Raw genomic sequence first — 19,781 nt, 5'->3', positions numbered from 1 at the left:
GATTTGACGCGTATGGATAGACGTATATAGGAACGAATTGGAAAGCTTTGTGCTTTGTTAAGCTTATTCAGTGTCTTGACCTTAATTTTGCCCACTAGTCTGAAGTTGGTATAGACAGTTGTGGGAGTGTTCAACAACCATCTCACCTGACGAGTTTCCTTGTAAGTCAGCCCAAGGCGATTATGGTGCCTCACTCATACATTCAACCTCTCTCCGATCCCCTGAACCAATTCCATCCTCTCCCACCAAAACCGCATTCGTCTCATATCCTCCAGCGTCAACACCCTCTCCCGCACCGGATAGACTCCCTCAGCCTCCTCACCCCTCGACGCCCCAAAGACAAGAATCCTGCCCTCGCCCATCGAACCAGGGGTTTCCGCCGTGCCAGGACTGACAAACGCCGGCCAAGAATCCCCCATTTCGCCGTCGGGACTGCTCACGAACTGTGTCATCCGGCCGTGCAGGGCTACCGCTGTTTCGGCGAGTCCCGGACGTCCCCTTAGCAGCGAGGCGTCGCGCTCCGCGGCCGGGGCCTGGGCGCCGTGCATGGCGGCGCCGAAAGGGGGCGATGCTTCCGCGTACTCGTATACATAGACCCTCGCGCCGGCTGAAGAGAGGACATGTGCTGTGTGCAGCACGGGAGCAATGTACGCAAAGTCGCCGTAGGCCGTGGCCAGGCGGCGGAACTGGGCACCCTGCCGGCCGCGGTGGACGTACGGCGAGGACGGGTCCGTCACGGGGTCCGGGTATAGCGCGTCGAGGGCTGCGAGATCAGCCGCCGACAGGGACGGGATGAGGGTCGTGAAAAAGTTGTGGAAGTCTTGGTTGGACTGTGCAGAGCCCGGGACGAAGCCGATACCCTCGTGCGAGCAGAAGCCCGTGAGGACGCACATGCGCCCCGCGCGGCCATCCGCAACGCGCTGCTCCCACAGCTTCAGCGGCAGATCCGGGATCACGCCGCCTTCGCCGTCGACGACCGGCTGGAACGGCCATTCAACCGACGCATCCCACTGGCCCCAGACGCTCTCCGCAGCGTCGAGGAGACTACGCAGCGGAAGAGCTTTCAGACCCGCGAGGGACGAGCAGCCCGCCTGCTTGAGGAGGCTGGCGTGCTGGGAGGCGGACCGCGGGTGGGCTGGCGAGAGGACGACGCGGGCGGTTGGCGAGCCGGATTCAAGAATGGCTTTGTGGAAGGGAGGTGGAGAGGTGGAGAGGAGTTGGTGGCCGATCTGCCGGTAAGTAAGTGTGAGTTAGTGTTGCAGAAACAGGCTGTGTGGTCGTGGCGGCGGTGATGAGGAGCAGTATGAGATGCCAATATCAACACCCTCCCGTAGCCGTCTCATTCCCTCACTTCAACCACCAAGAACCAAGGTAAAGGAACAGCACCAACTTACCGAATGCGCCCCAGCACTGGCCCCCACCACGGTCAAACTCGCCGCATCGCCTCCAAACGCACCAACGTGCTCCACAACCCACCGCAGCGCAGCCGCCTGGTCCCTCAGTCCGAGATTATACGCCTTTCGACCTTCTTCCCAGGGAGCCGCCGGAAATCCTAGCACGCCGAGCCGATACACGATGCTCACGGCCACGATGGGCCGCTCGCTCCACGACACAACGCTCTCCATGTTGCGCTCCAGCGGACTCCCAAAGTTGAACGCCCCGCCGTGGATGTACACCAGCACCGGCCAGCCAGCGCCTTCAGCAGCGCTCTCTGTGGGACGGGTGATGTTCACGTGAAGGCAGTCCTCATTACCAAACGCGGCAATACCCGGACACCCGTCTTTCTTCTTCGTGGCATCCAGCGTGCCAGACAGGATAGCCGGTACCGGGTGTTCAAAGCGCTGCGCTGTTGCGTAGGGGATACCAAAAAAGACGTCGAGCGATCGGGGCTGTGTCTCGGATGCAGGCTTTGACAGGCCGACGACCGTGCAGCTACCAAGCTGCACGGTAGTGCTGGTGACTTTTACCATTGTCGATGGGTTATAAGAAATCGTGTAGGAGGATTAGCAAAGGAGATTGCTGCGTGTTGGCTGGGTGTATTTAAGCGGACGGGCCGTTGTCGGTGGTGAGTTGGTGGCGAGCGGAGGGGTGACGTTGAACCTCGGAGCGGGGCCGGGCCGGAAGACAACATCGGGGCCCGGATTTGCCGGGGTCAACCACCCACCCGCCAACACTGGTCGTGACAGGCGCATCCAACAAGTTTGTAACAGTCTGTTCATTCGGGTACTATGCTGCGATAGACTTAGTCTCGCATTAGCAGGAAGAATTGGCATATGAAGACATATTGGGGCTATTTCACATACTGACCATAATTTCTACCAAAAGCAGCAAGAATCAAGTTTTGTCTCTTGGGGTGGCGCCGGAAACACTCGAATAAGTTTATATCTAACATCTGCAGTACAGTTCCAAAGGCAAAAACAATATTGACTCGGCCATGCACCCTGATCGCCTCCTTTATACTATTACAGACTAACCCCATTGTCAGAAATACTCAAGCAAAAATGTCTTGAGACCGAAAAAAACAACAATGTAAACAAGCACTCAACCGGTGCTAGAAACGCCATCCCTTTCCAACTCCGCAGCTAATGGTCAGAAAATTACTCCTTGTTGGTAACCGCCCGCGTCCCCGGCGCCGCAACCAGACTCAGCAAGCGTCCTCTCAGGCAGCCTGATATGTCCCCTGCTTCATCGCGTCCCTCATAGCGAGGTCCTTACGTCGCTTTTTCTCCGCCCATTCTCGACTGGCAGCCCTAGAGCGCTCCGCTGCCTGCTCTCTGGCCACTCGGGCAATGGCCTCACGTTCACGCCTCTCGCGCTCTTTGTCTTGTGTGTAGCTAGTGTTGTCTCGTTCGAATATTTGTTTTCCCTTTCGCTTTAGTTGTTGACACTCCTCTGCAGAAAGTGTATTTCGTTTTCCAGTGGAACTTCCAGTTGAAGTTGAAGTCCCCCGACTCAAATCTTCCTGTGAGGTCATGTTAGCAAGTCTGCCACGGGTTTGGCCTGGCTTGCTGTCCACGGTCTCCCCCCGGGCCGGGCGCAAGACTCCAAGCGAGATTCGCTTTGATTTGGTCGGGTCTGAACTATTTTTCGCATCATCGTCTTGCGGGGGCTTTCCCTGACGAGCACGGCTTGTAATCGTCTCTCGCGGGAGGGTGCTTGGTGCGACGCTGGAGCGCACAGGTCTAGCTTTGAACTCGCGCTTCTTCTTTTCCTCTTCCTCCTGCGCCTTGAGACGTGCCTCGCGCTCCTCGCGCTTCCGTCGCGAGATGGCTTCTCCTGGAAGCTCAAAGTTGGGTTTCGTCAATGGCTTGTTAGACTTGGGCCTAGGAGGAGCAACATATGCCTTCTGAGTCTCGGCCTGTTGAGCCAAACGAGCCTCACGTTGTTCCTTCAAACGACGGGCAACAGCCTCTCCGGGTAGCTCGAAATTCGGCACGGTTGGTGGCTTGGTCGACTTCACCGGTGGCTTGGGTGGCGCCACCTGTGTATTGGCGAGTTTACTTCGTGAGAGCTGCGATCTCAATCTTGGCGGTTCTGGTGTCTCCTCTTTCTTGTGACGGAAGACTAGTGAAGTGGATCTTCGAACGGATGGTTGAGTCTTTTCAGACTGCTTGATACGGGCTGTTGCAGAGAGACTACCCATGGATGCTCGCTTAGAGACAATAGCTTTCTTGGCCTCTGACCGAGGATCGAGATGCTTAGGACTAGCCTTGACCTCATCGGGGTTGATCCGTCTAGGCTGAGTGACGGCATTAATGGCTTCGAGCTCTTCTTCGAGCTTGTCGAGCTCCTCAAGAGAATCCTCGATGCGAGGGACCGAAAAGGAACCGGCCCTTGAAGATCCGCCAGCGTAGCTGCTGCTCCTATCACTTATCAAGGTAAGAGACGGCGAGACAGCCTGTTCGGCGACCTCTTCGATTTCGACCTCGGGCACCTTGAGCGGGGTGGCCAGGTGGAAATCGTAGGCCGGGGGTTGATCTTGGTCAAGTGACATGTCAACCTGATCACCTAGGGCCTGGGGGATGTGCATGTCTGGGAACGAATATGCATCGCCTTCAAGAGGAGTAGCTAAGAGGGTGTAGGTGTTAGCTAGGTGGCATCCTGCAGTAGCCTTGTGGGAAGTCGATCGCCGCTTGCGTGACAGCAAATTACAGCCAAAGACCACGGTTCCTCGTTTGCGACAGGCGCTGCCGGTATCGGGGGAGTGCTGGTCCTTGGCAGAACTGACTGGCGCTGGGCACGATAGTAGCCATTCGAACTGACCTGCCAGATGTCTCTCGATCTGTTGTCGCTTCGGGCACTCGGGGCCTGCGGCCAGCAGCGGGTGGATCTCGGAGGCGTTTGCTGCAAGGAGTCAAAGTTAGCACAAGATCATCGGGGCTGAAATGGGTATGTATGTGTGTCGTGTTGAGAGGTGTCAGGGTGCAAGGTTTCAGAGGGCAATGGCATCGAGACCAACCTTGAGCAGAGTGGTGGTAAGGAGGCTTCGCTGATGCGGCTAGTGTTGCAGCTGTGGATGCGACAGAGGCAAAGCTAGGAGCAGTAGGCGCAATGGCAGACTCCTCCAGCACCGCATCCAGCGGCTCAAAGGTGTCCGAGTCGATTGGAGCACGCCGTCGAAGGCCCCGTGACGAGTGTTTGGCGTTGATCGACTTGGGTTCAGGATTCGAGTGGGAGTGTGGGTTAGAGTTGAAGTTCTGGATGCTGGCGCAGTTGGGTTCGGGGTCCGAGTCCTTGTAGCTTCGGGCTGAGAGGGGCGCAATGGACTTGTTCTGGGCCTGGCCAATGGACAACTCTTGGAGCAAGCCTCGTGAGCCCGACGACGGGATCGCGGTAGTGGCCTTAGCGTTTGCGTCCGGGTCGATAACCGTAGAATGCTGGCGGATCGAGGGTATCAAGGTGATGGCGGCACGAACGGAATCCGTGGCACGGTTGACTCGAGCCATGGTCAAGGGCTTCTTTCACAATGGAGCCGGGACCCCGACAAATGGGACAAATAGGACCCTTACGAACCCTGTCAACGTGGGAGACCGGGGGAAGGGCCGCAGATTGGGTGCCACAGTGCGTCGCAATGGGGCAGGGGATTCTCGATGGACAGAGTGCAATTTCGCAGATACGCAGGGGTCGGCTGAGATAGCTGGGCCGTCTAGACCAAAGTTGTGCTGCATGTAATAAAAAGCTTCAGGGTACGTAGTGGTCGTAGCACAGAGGCGATGAATGATGCGTTGGTGGTAGACGAGTTGCAAAGTGTAGCGATGGGAAGCTGAGAAGATGGGAGGATGAGAAAGGAAGACGATTCTAGAGATGGGGAGAGAATGGGAATCAACAAAAACAACGCCGCGCTTGCCTCAACAGCCACCTGCCGCAATGAACCATCGCCACTGGCACCTTCCCCGTGGAACACGCCCACTGCACTTGCCCGCTCCCAGAACGAGTCACTGCGTAATACTAGGTACGTACTACCATTTACTGCAAGCAGCCTGCACATGCTCGGTGGTCCACGGCGCAAGCACGTTGCACAGTCCGAGTGGTGGATTGTTGTTGACTTTCACACCCAAAACTGCAGACCCATGTATTTCCAAATCCGGGAGTGGGCGAGCCAGCTATCATTGCGCGTGTCGCGTCGTCGCTCGCCAACTCGATTGGCCAGGTTCTTCATGCAGGCTGCACACGAGAGGTGCGGAGGGGATGGGCCTCATTACATAGCTCGTTAGGCTGCGCGCAGCTGCAGTAGCTTGGCACATAAGTGGAGGTAGACCAACCACAATCGAATGGTCCAACGCTTATTTAATCTGCCCACGAACGCCAGGCCCACTTGATACTCAGTTGCTTGTTGCTAGGCCTGGCCTACGCTGTGAGAATTGCTTTGTCGTCAGATACTAAGTCATGTGGTCTTGAAATCAAAATGAATTGAATTTGACACGGGTTGGCTCATCGATAGGGCTGGATTAGGGAGGGATAACCTCTCGCCCCAACTTCATGGCCTGTCGAGTTCTTGTGTCAAGTTCAACCCCAACTCACTCCAATCAGATCTAGTCCTCGGTCCGCATCTCGACTATTCGTAGATCATGCTACAGTGCTTCCTAAATATTCATTCTCAGACATGTCAGAGTCAAAAATGTATTACATCTGCAAGGGTTGGGTATCATGCTCCCTTGAAGCCACGAAATTACTGCTGCAGCTGCATCAACCCAACCAGGCCCCATTGCGCCTCACACCTCTGCCAACCCCCTCTACCACTATTGGTCTGCCACTCTTTTACTATGTATTCCAGCCTGACTCAGTCCATACAGTAAATGGTCCACTTTCATGGACTTATCAGACATAACACTCAGGGTTATGCACGAGCTGGAACGCCAAAAAAAAAAGTCATCGTGACGCAATAGTACTTGAAAATGGTCCAAAACGCTTGATACCGTATGTCCCTTTTCAGCCCCCCAGTCTGGTGTAAGCAAGTAGGTCACTTCACTTGGTTGGAGTAGGGTGTCGTTGACCTTCGTATCAGTTCCCAACAACACACAACTGCTCTATTATGACCGCAGGAGGTTACATCCACACACAACGTGCTAACTGCCACCCATCGTGAGGTGGGAGTAGAAGTTCTCTATATCTGTTGAGAGTTGTCCCTGAGACATGGCGTTGCTGATGGGACCGGCATACCCATTTCATTCGTGGAAATGGAACTTGCGGGGATTTGTCGGCGATGATTTTACGCCGGAGGGACCGAAGTTGTTGGATGCTGTCGGCGGACAGCCCGAAGGGAACGAGGACCCCCTTATTGAGGCATTCGCAGTCTAGGGAAGGCGCTGTCATGCTGATATAGACAGGCTCTAACCCAGTCGCGACTCTTCCTCCTCGGCAGCGGCCTCTGCTGCTTCTGCCTGGGCCTGTAGTGCGGGTGCGTGCTCCGTTGGGATGCGAACAAGAGTCTGAGGAAGAGGACCTGTCGCATCTTGGGCGTCGTCGGCAGGAGCGTCGGAGTTCGGTTTCGCAAGCTTGGCTGTTGGTTACGCGTTAGACCATGAAATGCGTACAGTATAGGAAAGACATACAAGAGGCCATGTTGATGGCCCGCAGCACATTATGCCAGTTTCCCATAACGACCGCAATTGCTACCCAGAGTTAGTCTCGTGAACATGGAAGCATGTGGCAGGCATAGACATGCCTTCAGTCCCATCTGACAGAGTTGACAGCTTCGTCTCCAAAGCTTCCATCTGTCCCGCGACTGCAGCACTCAAATCCCGGAGTTCTCTCAAGCTCTCCAGTTCGGCCTTCTTCTCCTCGATGCGCGCGAGCAACGCTGGTGACTGTCCCGTTGATGAAGTCGAAGCGCTCGGCGCGCGCATATGGGACGAGAGCGATCGGGTATGGTAAGACATGTCGGGCTGGTTAGTTCGCAATTCAGCGTTTATTGCAAGATAGTTCGCGGCTCTTGAGCTCGTAGCCGTGGAATATCGCGTTCGGGTGGTGGGGTTGAACGTGGGGTTGATCCGTGACGAGGCGCTACCCCGGCAACGAGAGGCCCAAGCGACTATTTTGCGCTACTCCCGAAACAGACGATAGTAAATAATGACACAACCAAAAATTCCCACTTTCAGATCGTCTGTTACCAACCACTCCGTGACTCGACCAGCGCACTTGCGACCTTCATCCACTGCTCCACAGCAAAACACCAAGTTGAATAGCCGATACTTCTGCATTATGAGCTATGGCTAGGCTGAACGAACCCCCAGTGTCTACGGACAGCCTCGAAACGCGTAAGTATTTGCATGCTTCCTCCCCCCAACCCCCCCGACACGACACTGACCGCGAGCCACGATGCAGTCCGCAAGAAGCTACTACGCCAAAACCGAGATCTTGCCAAATCAAACAACGTGCGAGCGCTCCGAATCCGTGAGCTTGAGAATGATTGTGCCTGCATGCTCTCTGAGAACCTCGAACTGCGCAGTCGCATACTCGAACTCGAGAGAGAGCTCGAGGATAACGACACGCGCAGAATTGCCGACCATGCGTTGGCAATCAAGGAGAAGCTGGAGTCGCAGCTGACGGAATGGGGCAGTCTCCTTGCCGGCCTCGGTCTGGAGCCGCCTATGAAGCGACACTCTCCCCAAGTTCGGAGGACAACGAAGCCCAGATTGAGCTTTAGCTCGGCTCGACCCAGTCCTTCTCAGAGACGATTGCGAGATATTGCCCGAGACATTGAAGAATTGGGACATATCTCAGAGACCAAGTCTCACCCAAGGATGTCGATGAAGTATGTTACTACTCTCAACTGAGAGAACAAGTTAAATGCTAACGACCTCAAAGCCCCGAACAGATTTTGGCTCTTCGATCCGAGGCAGATTCCGCCGACTCTCCAGAGCTTGGCCCGCCTCCCATGTCTCAATTCATCGATGAAGACCCCGTTAAAGTCGATTCCCCCAGTCGACTCAATCTCGCGCCGCCCCAAGAGAGTCCCAAGGCCAAGATGGAGCCACCAGTCACCTTTGAGTCTCCCTGCAGCATCAAGATGGTGGAAAGATCCCCCTCACCTTTGAAGAAGATGGAACTCCCAGCGCCGTCCCAGGAGACCAAGCCAGAACAGCCTGCCCTCCCGGATATCCCAGCACCCCAACCTGCAAAGGCCGGTTCGAAACGAAAGCTTGCCGCTAGAGACGACATGGTAACCGCCAAGCCGCCCAGAGCCAACAACGAAAACGAGCCGCCCAGAACTTTGGCCGACAAACCATCGATCCGGGAGAAGGCTGGAGGCAGGACCTTGAAGGAACTTGCCAGCATGAGAAAGGACGCCCGCGGGAAAACAACCACGGCCACTACCGCGAGGAAACCCCTTGCCGCGAAGAGCACCAACAACGACATCACTTCTCCCAAAAAGACTTCAAAGTCAGTGGTCACTGATGAGGTTGCGGCAGCCAAGGCCGATCTCGTCAAGTCCAAGGTGTCTCTGGAGCGACCCAAGTCCAAGGCCGCGCATCCAGCTCCCGTTACCATTGAGACCGTTATCAACCCCCAACCCACCGCACCCGAAGTGGCGATTGTGCCGTGCGACCTGGGAGCTCCTGTTGTAGAGCTCGCCCTCCTCTCGCCGAGTTCCCCCGAGACAGTGACCACCGATGAAGGCCCCCGTGGAGCCACGCCACCGCCTGCGGACATCAATTCCAACCGAGAGCCACCCAGACCGAGCCGAAGAAGTAGAGCAGCTGTTAGCTACGCGGAACCAAATCTCCGAGACAAGATGCGAAGACCAACCAAGGAACTATACGATGCTGTGGCAGGAGATGGAAAATATGCGCGACGATGCAGTCAAGTCGAGCCGAATGCCCCTGATTCCGTCAAGATAAAGCGGGAGATTGATCTCGAGGCATCCTGGAGGAAGTTGCCTCCTGCTCCCACACAACTAAACGATCAGCCGCATGATAATGTCCCAGCGAGCCCTTTGACTGGAAAGGGATTGTCGCCTCTGGAACTTCCCCGATCTGCTGCTAGAGAAAAGGCCCGGCAGACGTCGATGCTTGTCACGGAGACGGTCATAGACCATAATGACGACAAGGAGGTGGGAAATGAGAAGAGGAACGAAGCAGCCAACCCCGATTCTTCCAATGCGAGTGAGGTCGATATCTACGAGTTTACACCCTCTTCGCCCCAGCCGGAGAAGCAAGCAGTCCCAGAAGCGAGGAAGAAGGCAGGTGGTCGAAGGGTCTCCAGGAGAGTTTCGTCTGCGGTTACCAACGAAGATGGCCTCGCGGCCGACGATCGAGCCTCGTCGAGGCGGCGGAGTATGATGCTGTAATGACACACGATGGCGAAAGCGGAATTGCATAGAGCACTGGGCGTTTTTCGGGAGTGTGGTGCCTTATTAACGCTGATAAGACTTCTTATGGCGATCATTCAGACTGGTTCAATGCCCAAGATACCAAAGCGACGGAACTTGTTTTTTCAATGTTTGTATTTACATCTGCTACTTGCTCTTTCTTCAGACACACCACCCAATTGGAAATGTTGGCACTGCGTCTAGCCAATGATGATTTCTTGGAAAAAAAGTGCATCCCCTCTCTTGTAAGGGGGGGAACCCTGCTGTGATTCCTCGGGGGTTTGTGTGGGTATAGATTTCATGGTTGCATCGCTGAATGTCTCTTTGTAATATGCCCCTTCCTGCTTCCCTCGTATCATGACGAGGCAGCCGCGGGTTCCACTGGTTTTGTGTATGTCACCTTCTCGACTGCTACGGTCTCATTGCCCTTGTCGTCCTTCCTCAATTGGTAAACGTATAGGGTGAGCGAGATACCCTGGACCTAAACACGTAGTCAGTATCGCCGGTTGGCGTAAATCTACCAATCTACCAGTGAGGTACTTACATCCATCAAACAGAAACTCGGCGTCGGCTCCTCTCCCTCCTTGCTGAACTCGGTCGAGTACGCTCCCGTGGCACTTCCAGGGTTGACAAAGAACTTGTCCATGTACTCGAAGGCGTCGAAGCGGTGGGTACCTCCAGAGCAGAGGACGTCCACATCCAGCTTGTTCGCCTCGGCGAGCAGGAGATCCGGCTCGTTTGAGACCAAGGTGAAGCCTTCGAGGAAGCCGATGCGCATGCCGCCGTGGGTGACGACTTGCGTCAGCGGGAGGGAGGTGGCCTCGACGTCATAGCGGCCCTTGACGATCTTCAGATCAGGCGCAATCGATCGCAGGTACTCGTACGTGTGCTTGTCGGTCAGGTTTCCGAGGCACAGCGTCTGGCCGATCTTGCCGGGGGCGAGGAGTTTCTTGAACTGTCGGTGGTGTTAGCTACCCTGAAGCGTGCGGCGGCGATGCGCGGGAAGGTCGTGCCTTGGCGGGGATGTCCAGCGCCCGATCGGGGATGTGCAAGTCGCCAATGACGAGGATAAGGAAAGCCATGATGTTCTCTCTGACGCCGTGAGAGAAGCAAGGCTGTGGTGAATTCGTGATTTGGATCTTGTAGAGAGACAAGCAGGTGAGCTGCCAGCCCCCTTGAGCTCCACGAGGCTGGAGGGGCAGGCACCCAGGCGGGCGGGTAGGTCCGTGATCGGATACAGCAATACCGGCATACCGGGGATAGCCGGTGTGGCTCAGCGCCCCAGCCACCCGGCCACTCGGTCACTCGGCCACGTTCCAATCGGCAAGCTTATCTTATCAGTCCAGCGGGGTGCGATAAGCAATTTTCAGCGTCCAGCGTAAAAAAATTGGGATTTTACACAAAGCTGGGGTTCTACTTCACCGAACAATTCCAGGCGCCGCTTTGCGATCGAATTGCTCGACAAGATGGCGACCCCTTCTCTGGCCGAAAAGCTGGACAAGATCAAGTCCCCTGGTCTTCAGAGCCAACAACGGGTACGCTTCCATCACTTCCTTGACTGGGTTGTATTGCTTGAGAAACCGATCGTGGGCTAACACGGGCAAAATATTTAGTATGTCGTAGTTCTGAATGCCGTCGAGTCGACTTTGAAGGACCAGAACACGGCCGCGACCCCGACGGGATACTTTGCCGCGCTCCTCGCGCTTCTCCAGCAGGCGAACAGCAATGATAACATCAACCTGGAGCTGGCCACGCCGGCCGTCTACCTCCTTGACGTCGTTACGCCCTTTGCCCCGCAGCCTCTCCTCCGCGCCAAGTTCACACAGATCCTGACTCTGCTGGCCCCCATACTCCTGTTGCAGGATGCAGAGCCGATGCTGCTGCGATCGTCAATCGGATGCCTCGAGTCACTGCTTCTAGCCCAGGACTCTGCGTCTTGGGAGCTTGGTGTCACACAGATTGGACCCCGACGTGCGGTTGCTGGACTCTTGAACATGTCCCTGGATCAACGACCCAAGGTGCGAAGAAGGTCTCAGGACGCATTGAAGAAGGTCCTGCGAAACCCTCCCCCGAGCCCCTCGCTGGACCACCCCGCTGCCGACATGTGCGCCCAGACGGCTATGAAGAACCTGGACGACCTGGCTGGTCAGATTGCGCAGTTGCGAAAGGGAAAGAAGTCTTCCGACACTACCCACGAACCGGCCATGATCCACGCTTTGCAACTGGTCAAGACGGTGGCATCCGCGAGCGGCGGATGGCCCAGCAAGAAGATTGAGTCGCTGTGTGAACTGCTGCTCGGAATTGCCAAGACCGGAAACGAGTATATGACGATGGCTTCTTTCGAGATCTTCGAAATGATTTTCGAGGGAATGAGCGATGAGCTTTCGTCTGCCAAGCTGCCGCGCCTGATGGAGATCATCTCCGAGCTCCGCCCGGCTGCCAACGACACCCAGCTCGTGCCCCCGTGGCTGGCGATTTTGTCGAGAGGATACGATGTTTCGGCTCAGATGGAGCCAGAGGAGACCTTCCAGAACATCCCCAACTTGTTCGAAATGATTGCGCAATTCCTCGAGTCACCCTCCGAGAACATTCGAATTTCCGCGTCCGAGTGTCTGGTTTCCTTCATGGCCAACTGCGTGCCTCGTCAAGTTATCCTCGAGCCTTCCATTTACGACGAGAAAACCCTGGAGAAGATCGCAAAGACAGCCGAGTCACTGTTGACTGTTCAGTACCAAGCCGCTTGGTTGCAGACCTTCACCGTTTTGGGGGCCATGTTTGATGCCCTGCGATGGAGGGCTTTCCCTATTATGCTGAACATCACCAAGACGATTGGCGAAATCCGAGAAAACGGATCTTTCCGCAACAAGAAGGATGCGGATGAGGTGATCGGAAAGGCCATCCGGGCAATGGGACCCGAGGCCGTCCTTTCGGTTCTCCCCCTGAACCTTGCGAAGCCCGCCAAGGGACAACCGGGACGAGCCTGGATGTTCCCTATTCTGCGAGATTATACTAGCAACACCAACCTGGCCCACTTCAAGAGTGAGATGGTGCCACTCAGCGAACTGATGTTCCAGAAGGTGTTGAACCACGGCCAAGCCGAGAAGACCATGGAGCTCAAGATTTACGAGACTGTGGTACAGCAAATCTGGTCCATTCTTCCCGGTTACTGCGATTTGCCTCTGGACTTGACCGAGGAATTCGACCAAGGTTTCGCAGAAATTCTGGCCAACCTTCTTTACAAGCAGGTCGACCTGCGACTGGATGTCTGCAGAGCCCTCAAGACTATGATCGAATCGAACAAGGCTATCGCCGAGATCGAGGAGGAGGAAGAGGACCTCGTCCTCCAGAGCCGAGTTAGTCGTGCTGCGGCTAAGAAGAACCTCGAGTTCCTTTCGCAATACGCTGGCAACATGCTCGCCGTCCTGTTCAACGTTTATACCCAGACTCTTCCCCAGAGCCGAGGCCCCATTTTGCAGACCATTAACGTCTTCCTCAGCATCACTCCCAACCAGGAGCTTATGGAGACCTTCGACCGTGTGAGCAAGATGCTGGCATCTGAGCTGGAGCAAGCCTCCAAGGAGAGCGAGAAGGATAAGAAAGAGAAGAAGGAGAAGGCACAGAAGTCTAAGGATCACATGCCGTCAACAGCACAGACCCTGATGGATCTTGTCATCACCATGTCCGTTTATCTTCCCCGCGAGAGCTTCTCTGCGCTCTTTGAGATCGCCGCCGTTATTATCTATAAGCAGGACGAGCCTCAATTACAGAAGAAGGCATACAAGCTCATCCCTCGCCTGGCGGATTCTGAGATCGGCAAAGCTGCACTCCAAGAGAGGAGTGTCGAGCTGCAGAGCCTCATCTTTTCCAGCACCGAGAAGGTTTCTGCCCCTGCCCGACGAGAGCGCCTCGCTGCAATTACCGCCCTCCTCCCCTTCATCCCTGATACTTCCCTTCACTTTATCCCTGCCGTGCTCAGCGAGGTTGTCATCTGCTGCAAGGAGAACAACGAGCGTGCCCGAGAGACGGCATACGAGCTCTTGGTCCAGATGGGACACCGCATGGCTGGCGCCAACGGTGTTCCCATTGACAACACTCGGGTTCCTCATATGCCCAAGGATGCCCCCGCTGGTACCGCCAACATTGAGGAGTACTTTACCATGGTTAGCGCCGGTTTGGCTGGCAGCACCCCCCATATGATCTCTGCCTCCATCACTGCCATCAGCCGGCTGTTGTACGAGTTCCGAGAAGGCCTCAGTGAACAGACCCTCTCTGACCTTGTGCAAACCATGGATCTCTTCCTGACCTCCAACAACCGAGAGATCGTCAAGAGCTGCCTGGGCTTCGTCAAGGTTTGTGTCATTGGCCTCCCAGTGGAGCTTATGCTCCCCCGGCTTTCTACTCTCGTACCCAACCTCATCGTGTGGAGTCATGAGCACAAGGGCCATTTCAAGGCCAAGGTCAAGCACATCCTAGAGCGCATGGTCCGCCGATTCGGATACGACAACATCCACCAGAACTGCCCCGAGGCGGACAAGAAGCTAATTGTCAACATCCGCAAGACAAAGGAGCGATCCAAGAAGAAGAAGGATGCCGCAAAGGCAGGAGGTGACGACGACAGTGATGATGACGAGGGCCAGGGCAAGCGACAGTTTGAGAACGAGTACGACCAGGCCCTGTACAGCAGTGACTCTGACGGCTCAGACGACGACGATGACGAGGACGCACCCAGACAAAATAAGAGGGCTCAGAAGGGAGGCAAGACTTATATCGTTGAGGACGAGGACGAACCCCTTGACTTGCTTGACAAGAAGGCCCTCGCCAACATCTCCTCCACCAAGCCCATGAAGCTCCGCAAGCCGACCCGCACCAAGGCCAAGGTCGACCTCGACGGCAAGCTCATTCTCGGCAAGGACGACGATGAGGCCATGGATGTCGATGAGCCCGAGGCCTCGGGCGTGGGCGCCTACGTCGCTGCCCTCAAGGGCAAGGACGTTGCCAAGCGTGGCCGTGGCGGCAAGCTCAAGTTCTCCAACCGCCGCACCAACGATGACGATGACGACGAGGAGATCGACGACATGAACGCCGACACTGTCGCTGCCGTCAAGAGCAAGATGAGCCCCCGGGGCAACGGCCGCTTCCGTGGTGGACGTGGCGATGGCTTCCGCGGTGGTCGTGGAGGCCGCGGCGGCGGTGCTCGAAGCGGCAAGGGTGGCATCTCAGCAGGTCGCAAGGGATTGGGCGTTGAGAAGAGGCATGGGCCGTCTCTGGCGGGCGTGGGCAAGGGACGGGGCAGAGGGCGCAATTAGGTGCCTTGTTTATACCCATTCGATAAATCAGGTTCCGGCAGGTGTTCAAAATTTACAGTCACGTTTAAGTATTCAGGTCATCAAAGTATACATAGATCATTCACAAGCACATTTCACAATCCTTTGCAAGATAGGCCAGCTCGTTCCGGAGGGAATCCTCCAAGCACGATGAGAAATTCGTATCATCTATTCTATACAATAGTCCGCCAAACAATCCTTTCCATCCACACTGGGTATCATTCCGTCAAGTCGTTGTCCCATTCAACTGCTTCAAGCAGAAATTTAGTAAAACACGAAACCTCATAGTTATCATCACATCATCCTCCCCTACTAATACCATTTAAGCGAACATAAGCCGCCAACGCCTTGATGCAGTCCTGCACTGTCTGGAGTGTAATGCTGAGAGGGAAGCGAAAAGAAGGACAAGCCACAGGCTCGTAGTACGTAACTGTGCCACACAGCTCGAGTGATTATTCGAGAACAATAACGTCCTCAGGGTGATGTGGGTGTACAGGGTGTCCTCTTCTGGGGTTGAATTGGTTGTCTGTTGCTGGGGGCTCATTCCCAATGTGCCGATACACCGGTTGAACATACGGAGGACCCATGGACAGGCGATCGTTGTGCCGTCTATACACAGTTAGGTTCTCGCTCCAGTTTGGTAGAAAAATCACCACGTACACTTCTCTATATGGTTCCTGGCGGGGCTCACCCGACACTGGTCGAGGTTCCAATCTCGGTCTCTGAATATAAACAGGGTAGTAGCTTCCGTCAAGACCTCGACCGTGAACTGGATTGTTCGGTGCTCGTTGCTCAATGACAGCAGGATCTGCAAGAATTGGGCGAGATTGACGACCAACTGGCAAGGGACGCGCGCTCGCGATCGGAATGACCTCGACTCTAGCACTTCCTTGGCTCTCCCTCAAGATCCGCGACCCCTCCTGCCGGGAAACAACACGATGGGGTTCCGGTGCTCTCCGGACCTCATGAGTTGGCTGTCGGAATTCAATAACCTTAGCGGTCCGAGGTAGTGGATGAGCACCGTCTGGATGAGGAGAAACCCGTTCAAAGAACCCACCCCGGTCTTCCATAAATATGGGGTTGGACTGATCTCCTGGTCTTGAGACATTTTCGAAGAGCCTCCGAGTCGGTGCCAGTGCTGGCGGCTGATTAGACTCAGGGGCTCGTCCGTCAGAGCGATACAAAGGAGAGATAGAAATAGGGTATCCATTGCGAGGGGATACGTATGTCTGTTCATGGGGGACATTTGGTATCTGCCTGTGATGATCATCATAATAGCCAGCCATGGGGTTGGCTCCCGGCATAGGCTGATCCCCAGTTACGCGTCGGCTGGGGAAAATGGGTTTATCCCTCATCATGACCCCTCTCAGGGGCGAGGGACCTCTTGGGGAATACTGCATGCTGGAACCAACTGGAGAGCCATTCCCGAAGCCCTGACTTCTGGGCGGTACGGTACGGACAAATGACGGTCTCATAGATTCGGGAGACACTGGTTCAATGGAACGTACCAGCATGTCTTGCAGACGGTTGGCGACCCTAGAGCCCGGCTGATGCGAAACTTGACCGCTGGGATGAATAGGAGACATTACCTTCTCATGCACTGGAGGCCTTGGACGGGGAGAATACGAGGGTCGCGTAAGGTCCATAGGCTGACCGCCGTAGGATGGTGGTTGCACAACGTACCCGTTCTCAGTCGGCACAGGCCCTGCATCTTTGGAAATAATCCTAAGCTCCGAAGTGCCGGGGAATTCGTGCGGTGTATACGGGGTAGCAGGGCCGGGCGCGAGCTGGCGGTGAAGTGGGTAGTTGGGAGGTATGTCCATGGGAGAAGGCTGGGGTTCTGGATCTTGTTCTTCGCGATACCGACGAATTGCTTCTTGCCAGGCATGGTATCTCTTGAATCCGCGCTGCCCTTTCTTGTCCGATGGATTCTTACGGTTAGCTTTCTTGACCTTGCCATTTGACTTGGCTGGAGTTAAGGGTCCGTTGTTGTTATTTGTGGCTCTGGGCGAGCGTCTGCGACCAGGAACAACTTGGCCGGAGACATTACTCTCAACCCGAGTGGGGACGGCAGCTTTTGGTGGAGGCTCAATCCCCTCGATGGAGGACTCATCGGTTTCTTGACCGGAATCTTCATCCTCAGAGTCAGAAATTACGACCACTTCCCGGAGAATCTCATCCAACTGGTCTCGACCAGTCTCCTCGTCCCCTCGCCACTTGACGAGGGTGTCCAGGCACAGACCCTCGACGACCTTGCGGGCATTCTGCCAGGTGGTTTCCCTTAGCAAGGTGTCATATCTGGTGTGGGTATGGCGGATGTGAGCGAGCACTGCAAGCTGAACTCGCCGGGCGAGTGTGATGTCTTCCGAGAGTCCTACTGGTTTCTCGCCTTTGAAGGTGGTTCCCTAGGGCCATAAATATTTGTCGCCTGTAGGTTTACATTAGGGAGGGGGAACAAACCCGTCTGAACGCATGCTCTATAATCATCTGACGATCGGTGTTTGGGACCCGGGGAAACAAATCTCGGATAGCAGCATCTACCTGTGCATCATATTCTTCCTGGGATTTTGGGATGGGCTCGGGTGATCGGCCAGATGCTGGCGCCACGTAATCCAAGGCTTGTCCAAGAGCGGCTCGTGCTTCGTCGACAATTATTTCCCTAATATGGTGACCGATCCGATGAACCTGGTGAGCGAGATGATTCGAGTCGACTTCCTTCGAATTCTTTAATAGCAATGAGGTCAGTAACTATACGTATAATGTAGCGAGGAAGGTTACCACATACCGAGACGATAAAAATCATGGCATCCTTGTCGCGAGACAGCTCTTTACATGCTGTTGTTAGTTCAGGGTTGCCGATGGGAACAAACTCGAAGCCTGGTGGTGGCGATTTTCTGGTCGTGATCTGGAGGTGGTGAGTGATGCTGATGTGCGAGGCGGCCGAATATCGCTTTATACCTGATACTCGAGCTTCTTCTTCTTATCTTTGTTTTCGACAAACTCGAAATACGAGTGATGTTTCGTTTTTGGAGCGTCTGGTTTGGCGACAAAGCCTTCGGGCACAGGCGCCTTGCGATCGTACTGGGACCTTTGGGCTCGCTTGTGCCTCTCCTTTGGGCCGCCCGCCACTGCGGCGGGCAAGTTTCGTCTCTGACTCCCCATTTGTACAGTGATCATACGCTTACCATGGTGGTGATAAGTAACAAGGATCTGGGTTGGTGGGCAGACGGCACAGGAGACAGCGTTGTGAAGGACGCGATTATCAACTCCAAGCGATCTTCAAGATCAAGCAAGGAAGCTTCGGTGAGGTGTTTCTCTGGAAATCCCCTCGCGCAAGGCTGGTGCCTGCAAAGCAACAAGCAGAGAAATCAAAAGCAAAGCGCGTTGCGAAGGACAGCTAGAGAGACAACCACAGGTTGTTTCTCTTGGCACAAGTCGCGACGAAATACAGACACTTTAGAGCGCGATGACGCAAAGTAGGATCCAGGAACGCGGTATGGCGACACGGAAAATGGGCGGCGAAGATGGAGATGGAGAGAAGATCGGGCAAGCTTGCAGTTGGGCGCGACTGGTAAGGCGTCGGCGAGGTGCAGGCAGATGCAGGCGAATGGAGACCTTGAACTTCAACCTGACATCAGGCTGAAAGTTCCCATCAGGCTGGAAACGGTCACCAGATTGATCACGGGACCGTTTTGCCAGTTTTGCTCGGATTGGTTGGCATTATCACGTGACGGGGCACACGTGATTCTACACTCTTGGCATCAGCACCGCCACTTTGGTTTGCCTCTACGATGGAATTAATTCGCTTGGAAGGGTTACAATGTTGTGCTAGCGTCGTTCAAAGCCTCCTTGCGTTACAGGGCGGTAGCAATTCAGCAATGCCCCTTTGGAGGTTGACGAATATCTGGGGTTTCTGTAATCTCTTTGGGGCTGGATGAATCGCAAGGAGTCGAGGGGGGAACACTGGATTGGCTGGGCGGGCAGAGAAGCATCAAACTTCGATTTGGAAGGGCAGACTTTCGTCCTCCCCTGGCAGAACGCCTTGTTCATGCTCGCCTGGAGCCACTGCCAAGGGTCTCCTATATCTTGAAGAGCTGAATTGTGGAGCCGGGGCAATGAATGCCAAATGATGACCAGTTCGTGGCAGAGTCTCTTACTACATGGAACAAGCCCCATTTGACAGGTTGACAGATCTGGACAAATGACCGATAATGGCGGTGATTACCGGTGGCTGGGGGCAGTGTGATGTTCGTCCGCCGATCAATAAGTCTGGACCGACTGGCGGGAGAGCCATCTCGTGGGGAACTGTTTGAGAAGAGAATGGGGTCTGGTCCGTGAGATGAAGTATATGCCATATGCTATGGAGGAGGAGAATGTTTGGAAACATTCCCCTGATTTAATGCAAGTCGGGATGTGGGCGTGCGTGGCCCAGACAAGATTGGACGAAAGCTACCCTCTCATGATGCTCATCGTCAGGGGCCGGTGGAGATCTGACGGAGATTGACGTTCAGGGCAGCGGTCCCGGGACCACCAGTGCACATCTATTTTTGTATGGGGGGCGGAATTACGGCGGCACGATACATAGTGCGTTGCCTCGGCGTGGCGATGAACCTGGAACAGAGATGAGGAGCGCCTGAGACGTGTTA

The 19,781-nt window shown here is 55.1% G+C and overlaps 7 protein-coding genes across 7 annotated transcripts; 2 read left to right on the top strand and 5 right to left on the bottom strand.

Moving 5' to 3' along the window:
• Nucleotides 1-10: 10 nt before the first annotated feature.
• On the bottom strand, nt 11-2,351 carry BGZ61DRAFT_448686 (Alpha/Beta hydrolase protein). The gene is made up of 2 exons (XM_046245504.1): nt 1,395-2,351; nt 11-1,229 (listed from the first exon to the last, which is right to left on the bottom strand). Exons 1-2 carry the CDS (start codon nt 1,968-1,970, stop codon nt 195-197), a joined length of 1,611 nt encoding a protein of 536 aa, XP_046105888.1. The 5' UTR covers nt 1,971-2,351; the 3' UTR covers nt 11-194.
• Nucleotides 2,352-2,659: 308 nt separating this feature from the next.
• On the bottom strand, nt 2,660-4,946 carry BGZ61DRAFT_349327 (uncharacterized protein; the record flags this gene model as incomplete). The annotated part of the gene is made up of 2 exons (XM_046240140.1): nt 2,660-4,308; nt 4,460-4,946. 2 exons carry the CDS (start codon nt 4,944-4,946, stop codon nt 2,660-2,662), a joined length of 2,136 nt encoding a protein of 711 aa, XP_046105887.1.
• A 1,589-nt stretch (nt 4,947-6,535) lies between these two features.
• On the bottom strand, nt 6,536-7,457 carry BGZ61DRAFT_208133 (DASH complex subunit Dad2-domain-containing protein). The gene is made up of 4 exons (XM_046237984.1): nt 7,166-7,457; nt 7,053-7,112; nt 6,661-7,000; nt 6,536-6,604 (listed from the first exon to the last, which is right to left on the bottom strand). Exons 1-3 carry the CDS (start codon nt 7,377-7,379, stop codon nt 6,831-6,833), a joined length of 444 nt encoding a protein of 147 aa, XP_046105886.1. The 5' UTR covers nt 7,380-7,457; the 3' UTR covers nt 6,536-6,604; nt 6,661-6,830.
• Nucleotides 7,458-7,595: 138 nt separating this feature from the next.
• On the top strand, nt 7,596-9,928 carry BGZ61DRAFT_417328 (uncharacterized protein). Its single transcript, XM_046243406.1, has 3 exons — nt 7,596-7,757; nt 7,825-8,254; nt 8,308-9,928. The coding sequence occupies exons 1-3, from the start codon at nt 7,709-7,711 to the stop codon at nt 9,788-9,790; spliced, it is 1,962 nt and encodes a 653-aa protein (XP_046105885.1). The 5' UTR covers nt 7,596-7,708; the 3' UTR covers nt 9,791-9,928.
• Nucleotides 9,929-11,040, bottom strand: BGZ61DRAFT_448681 (Metallo-dependent phosphatase-like protein). The gene is made up of 3 exons (XM_046245503.1): nt 10,825-11,040; nt 10,356-10,766; nt 9,929-10,292 (listed from the first exon to the last, which is right to left on the bottom strand). The coding sequence occupies exons 1-3, from the start codon at nt 10,891-10,893 to the stop codon at nt 10,167-10,169; spliced, it is 606 nt and encodes a 201-aa protein (XP_046105884.1). The 5' UTR covers nt 10,894-11,040; the 3' UTR covers nt 9,929-10,166.
• Nucleotides 11,041-11,187: 147 nt separating this feature from the next.
• On the top strand, nt 11,188-15,263 carry BGZ61DRAFT_448680 (NUC173 domain-containing protein). Its single transcript, XM_046245502.1, has 2 exons — nt 11,188-11,346; nt 11,425-15,263. The coding sequence occupies exons 1-2, from the start codon at nt 11,278-11,280 to the stop codon at nt 15,115-15,117; spliced, it is 3,762 nt and encodes a 1,253-aa protein (XP_046105883.1). The 5' UTR covers nt 11,188-11,277; the 3' UTR covers nt 15,118-15,263.
• On the bottom strand, nt 15,264-18,781 carry BGZ61DRAFT_387417 (uncharacterized protein). The gene is made up of 5 exons (XM_046242761.1): nt 18,094-18,781; nt 17,921-18,040; nt 17,596-17,859; nt 15,796-17,540; nt 15,264-15,744 (listed from the first exon to the last, which is right to left on the bottom strand). Exons 1-5 carry the CDS (start codon nt 18,310-18,312, stop codon nt 15,588-15,590), a joined length of 2,505 nt encoding a protein of 834 aa, XP_046105882.1. The 5' UTR covers nt 18,313-18,781; the 3' UTR covers nt 15,264-15,587.
• Between the last annotated feature and the right edge of the window lie 1,000 nt (nt 18,782-19,781).

Source organism: Ilyonectria robusta (assembly GCF_021365365.1).
Source record: "Ilyonectria robusta strain PMI_751 chromosome Unknown BGZ61scaffold_7, whole genome shotgun sequence".
NCBI classification, from domain to species: Eukaryota; Fungi; Ascomycota; class Sordariomycetes; order Hypocreales; family Nectriaceae; genus Ilyonectria; species Ilyonectria robusta.
This window is presented reverse-complemented; position numbering and strand designations above follow the sequence as displayed.

What these genes read in the sequence shown, in the direction of transcription:
- BGZ61DRAFT_448686 (XM_046245504.1), bottom strand. Translation starts at nt 1,970, where the DNA reads ATGGTAAAAGTCACCAGCACTACCGTGCAGCTTGGTAGCTGCACGGTC. An exon ending in CCAGTGCTGGGGCGCATTCG is followed by an intron (nt 1,230 to 1,394) that starts GTAAGTTGGTGC and finishes ACTTACCGGCAG; the next exon opens with ATCGGCCACCAACTCCTCTC.
- BGZ61DRAFT_208133 (XM_046237984.1), bottom strand. Translation starts at nt 7,379, where the DNA reads ATGTCTTACCATACCCGATCGCTCTCGTCCCATATGCGCGCGCCGAGC. An exon ending in TCTGTCAGATGGGACTGAAG is followed by an intron (nt 7,113 to 7,165) that starts GCATGTCTATGC and finishes AACTCTGGGTAG; the next exon opens with CAATTGCGGTCGTTATGGGA. An exon ending in GGCCATCAACATGGCCTCTT is followed by an intron (nt 7,001 to 7,052) that starts GTATGTCTTTCC and finishes CGTAACCAACAG; the next exon opens with CCAAGCTTGCGAAACCGAAC.
- BGZ61DRAFT_417328 (XM_046243406.1), top strand. Translation starts at nt 7,709, where the DNA reads ATGGCTAGGCTGAACGAACCCCCAGTGTCTACGGACAGCCTCGAAACG. An exon ending in TACGGACAGCCTCGAAACGC is followed by an intron (nt 7,758 to 7,824) that starts GTAAGTATTTGC and finishes GCCACGATGCAG; the next exon opens with TCCGCAAGAAGCTACTACGC. An exon ending in CACCCAAGGATGTCGATGAA is followed by an intron (nt 8,255 to 8,307) that starts GTATGTTACTAC and finishes ACGACCTCAAAG; the next exon opens with CCCCGAACAGATTTTGGCTC.
- BGZ61DRAFT_448681 (XM_046245503.1), bottom strand. Translation starts at nt 10,893, where the DNA reads ATGGCTTTCCTTATCCTCGTCATTGGCGACTTGCACATCCCCGATCGG. An exon ending in CGCTGGACATCCCCGCCAAG is followed by an intron (nt 10,767 to 10,824) that starts GCACGACCTTCC and finishes CACCACCGACAG; the next exon opens with TTCAAGAAACTCCTCGCCCC. An exon ending in CGAGTTTCTGTTTGATGGAT is followed by an intron (nt 10,293 to 10,355) that starts GTAAGTACCTCA and finishes CTACGTGTTTAG; the next exon opens with GTCCAGGGTATCTCGCTCAC.
- BGZ61DRAFT_448680 (XM_046245502.1), top strand. Translation starts at nt 11,278, where the DNA reads ATGGCGACCCCTTCTCTGGCCGAAAAGCTGGACAAGATCAAGTCCCCT. An exon ending in GTCTTCAGAGCCAACAACGG is followed by an intron (nt 11,347 to 11,424) that starts GTACGCTTCCAT and finishes CAAAATATTTAG; the next exon opens with TATGTCGTAGTTCTGAATGC.
- BGZ61DRAFT_387417 (XM_046242761.1), bottom strand. Translation starts at nt 18,312, where the DNA reads ATGATCACTGTACAAATGGGGAGTCAGAGACGAAACTTGCCCGCCGCA. An exon ending in AGAAGAAGCTCGAGTATCAG is followed by an intron (nt 18,041 to 18,093) that starts GTATAAAGCGAT and finishes CACCACCTCCAG; the next exon opens with ATCACGACCAGAAAATCGCC. An exon ending in TAGAGCATGCGTTCAGACGG is followed by an intron (nt 17,541 to 17,595) that starts GTTTGTTCCCCC and finishes TTATGGCCCTAG; the next exon opens with GGAACCACCTTCAAAGGCGA.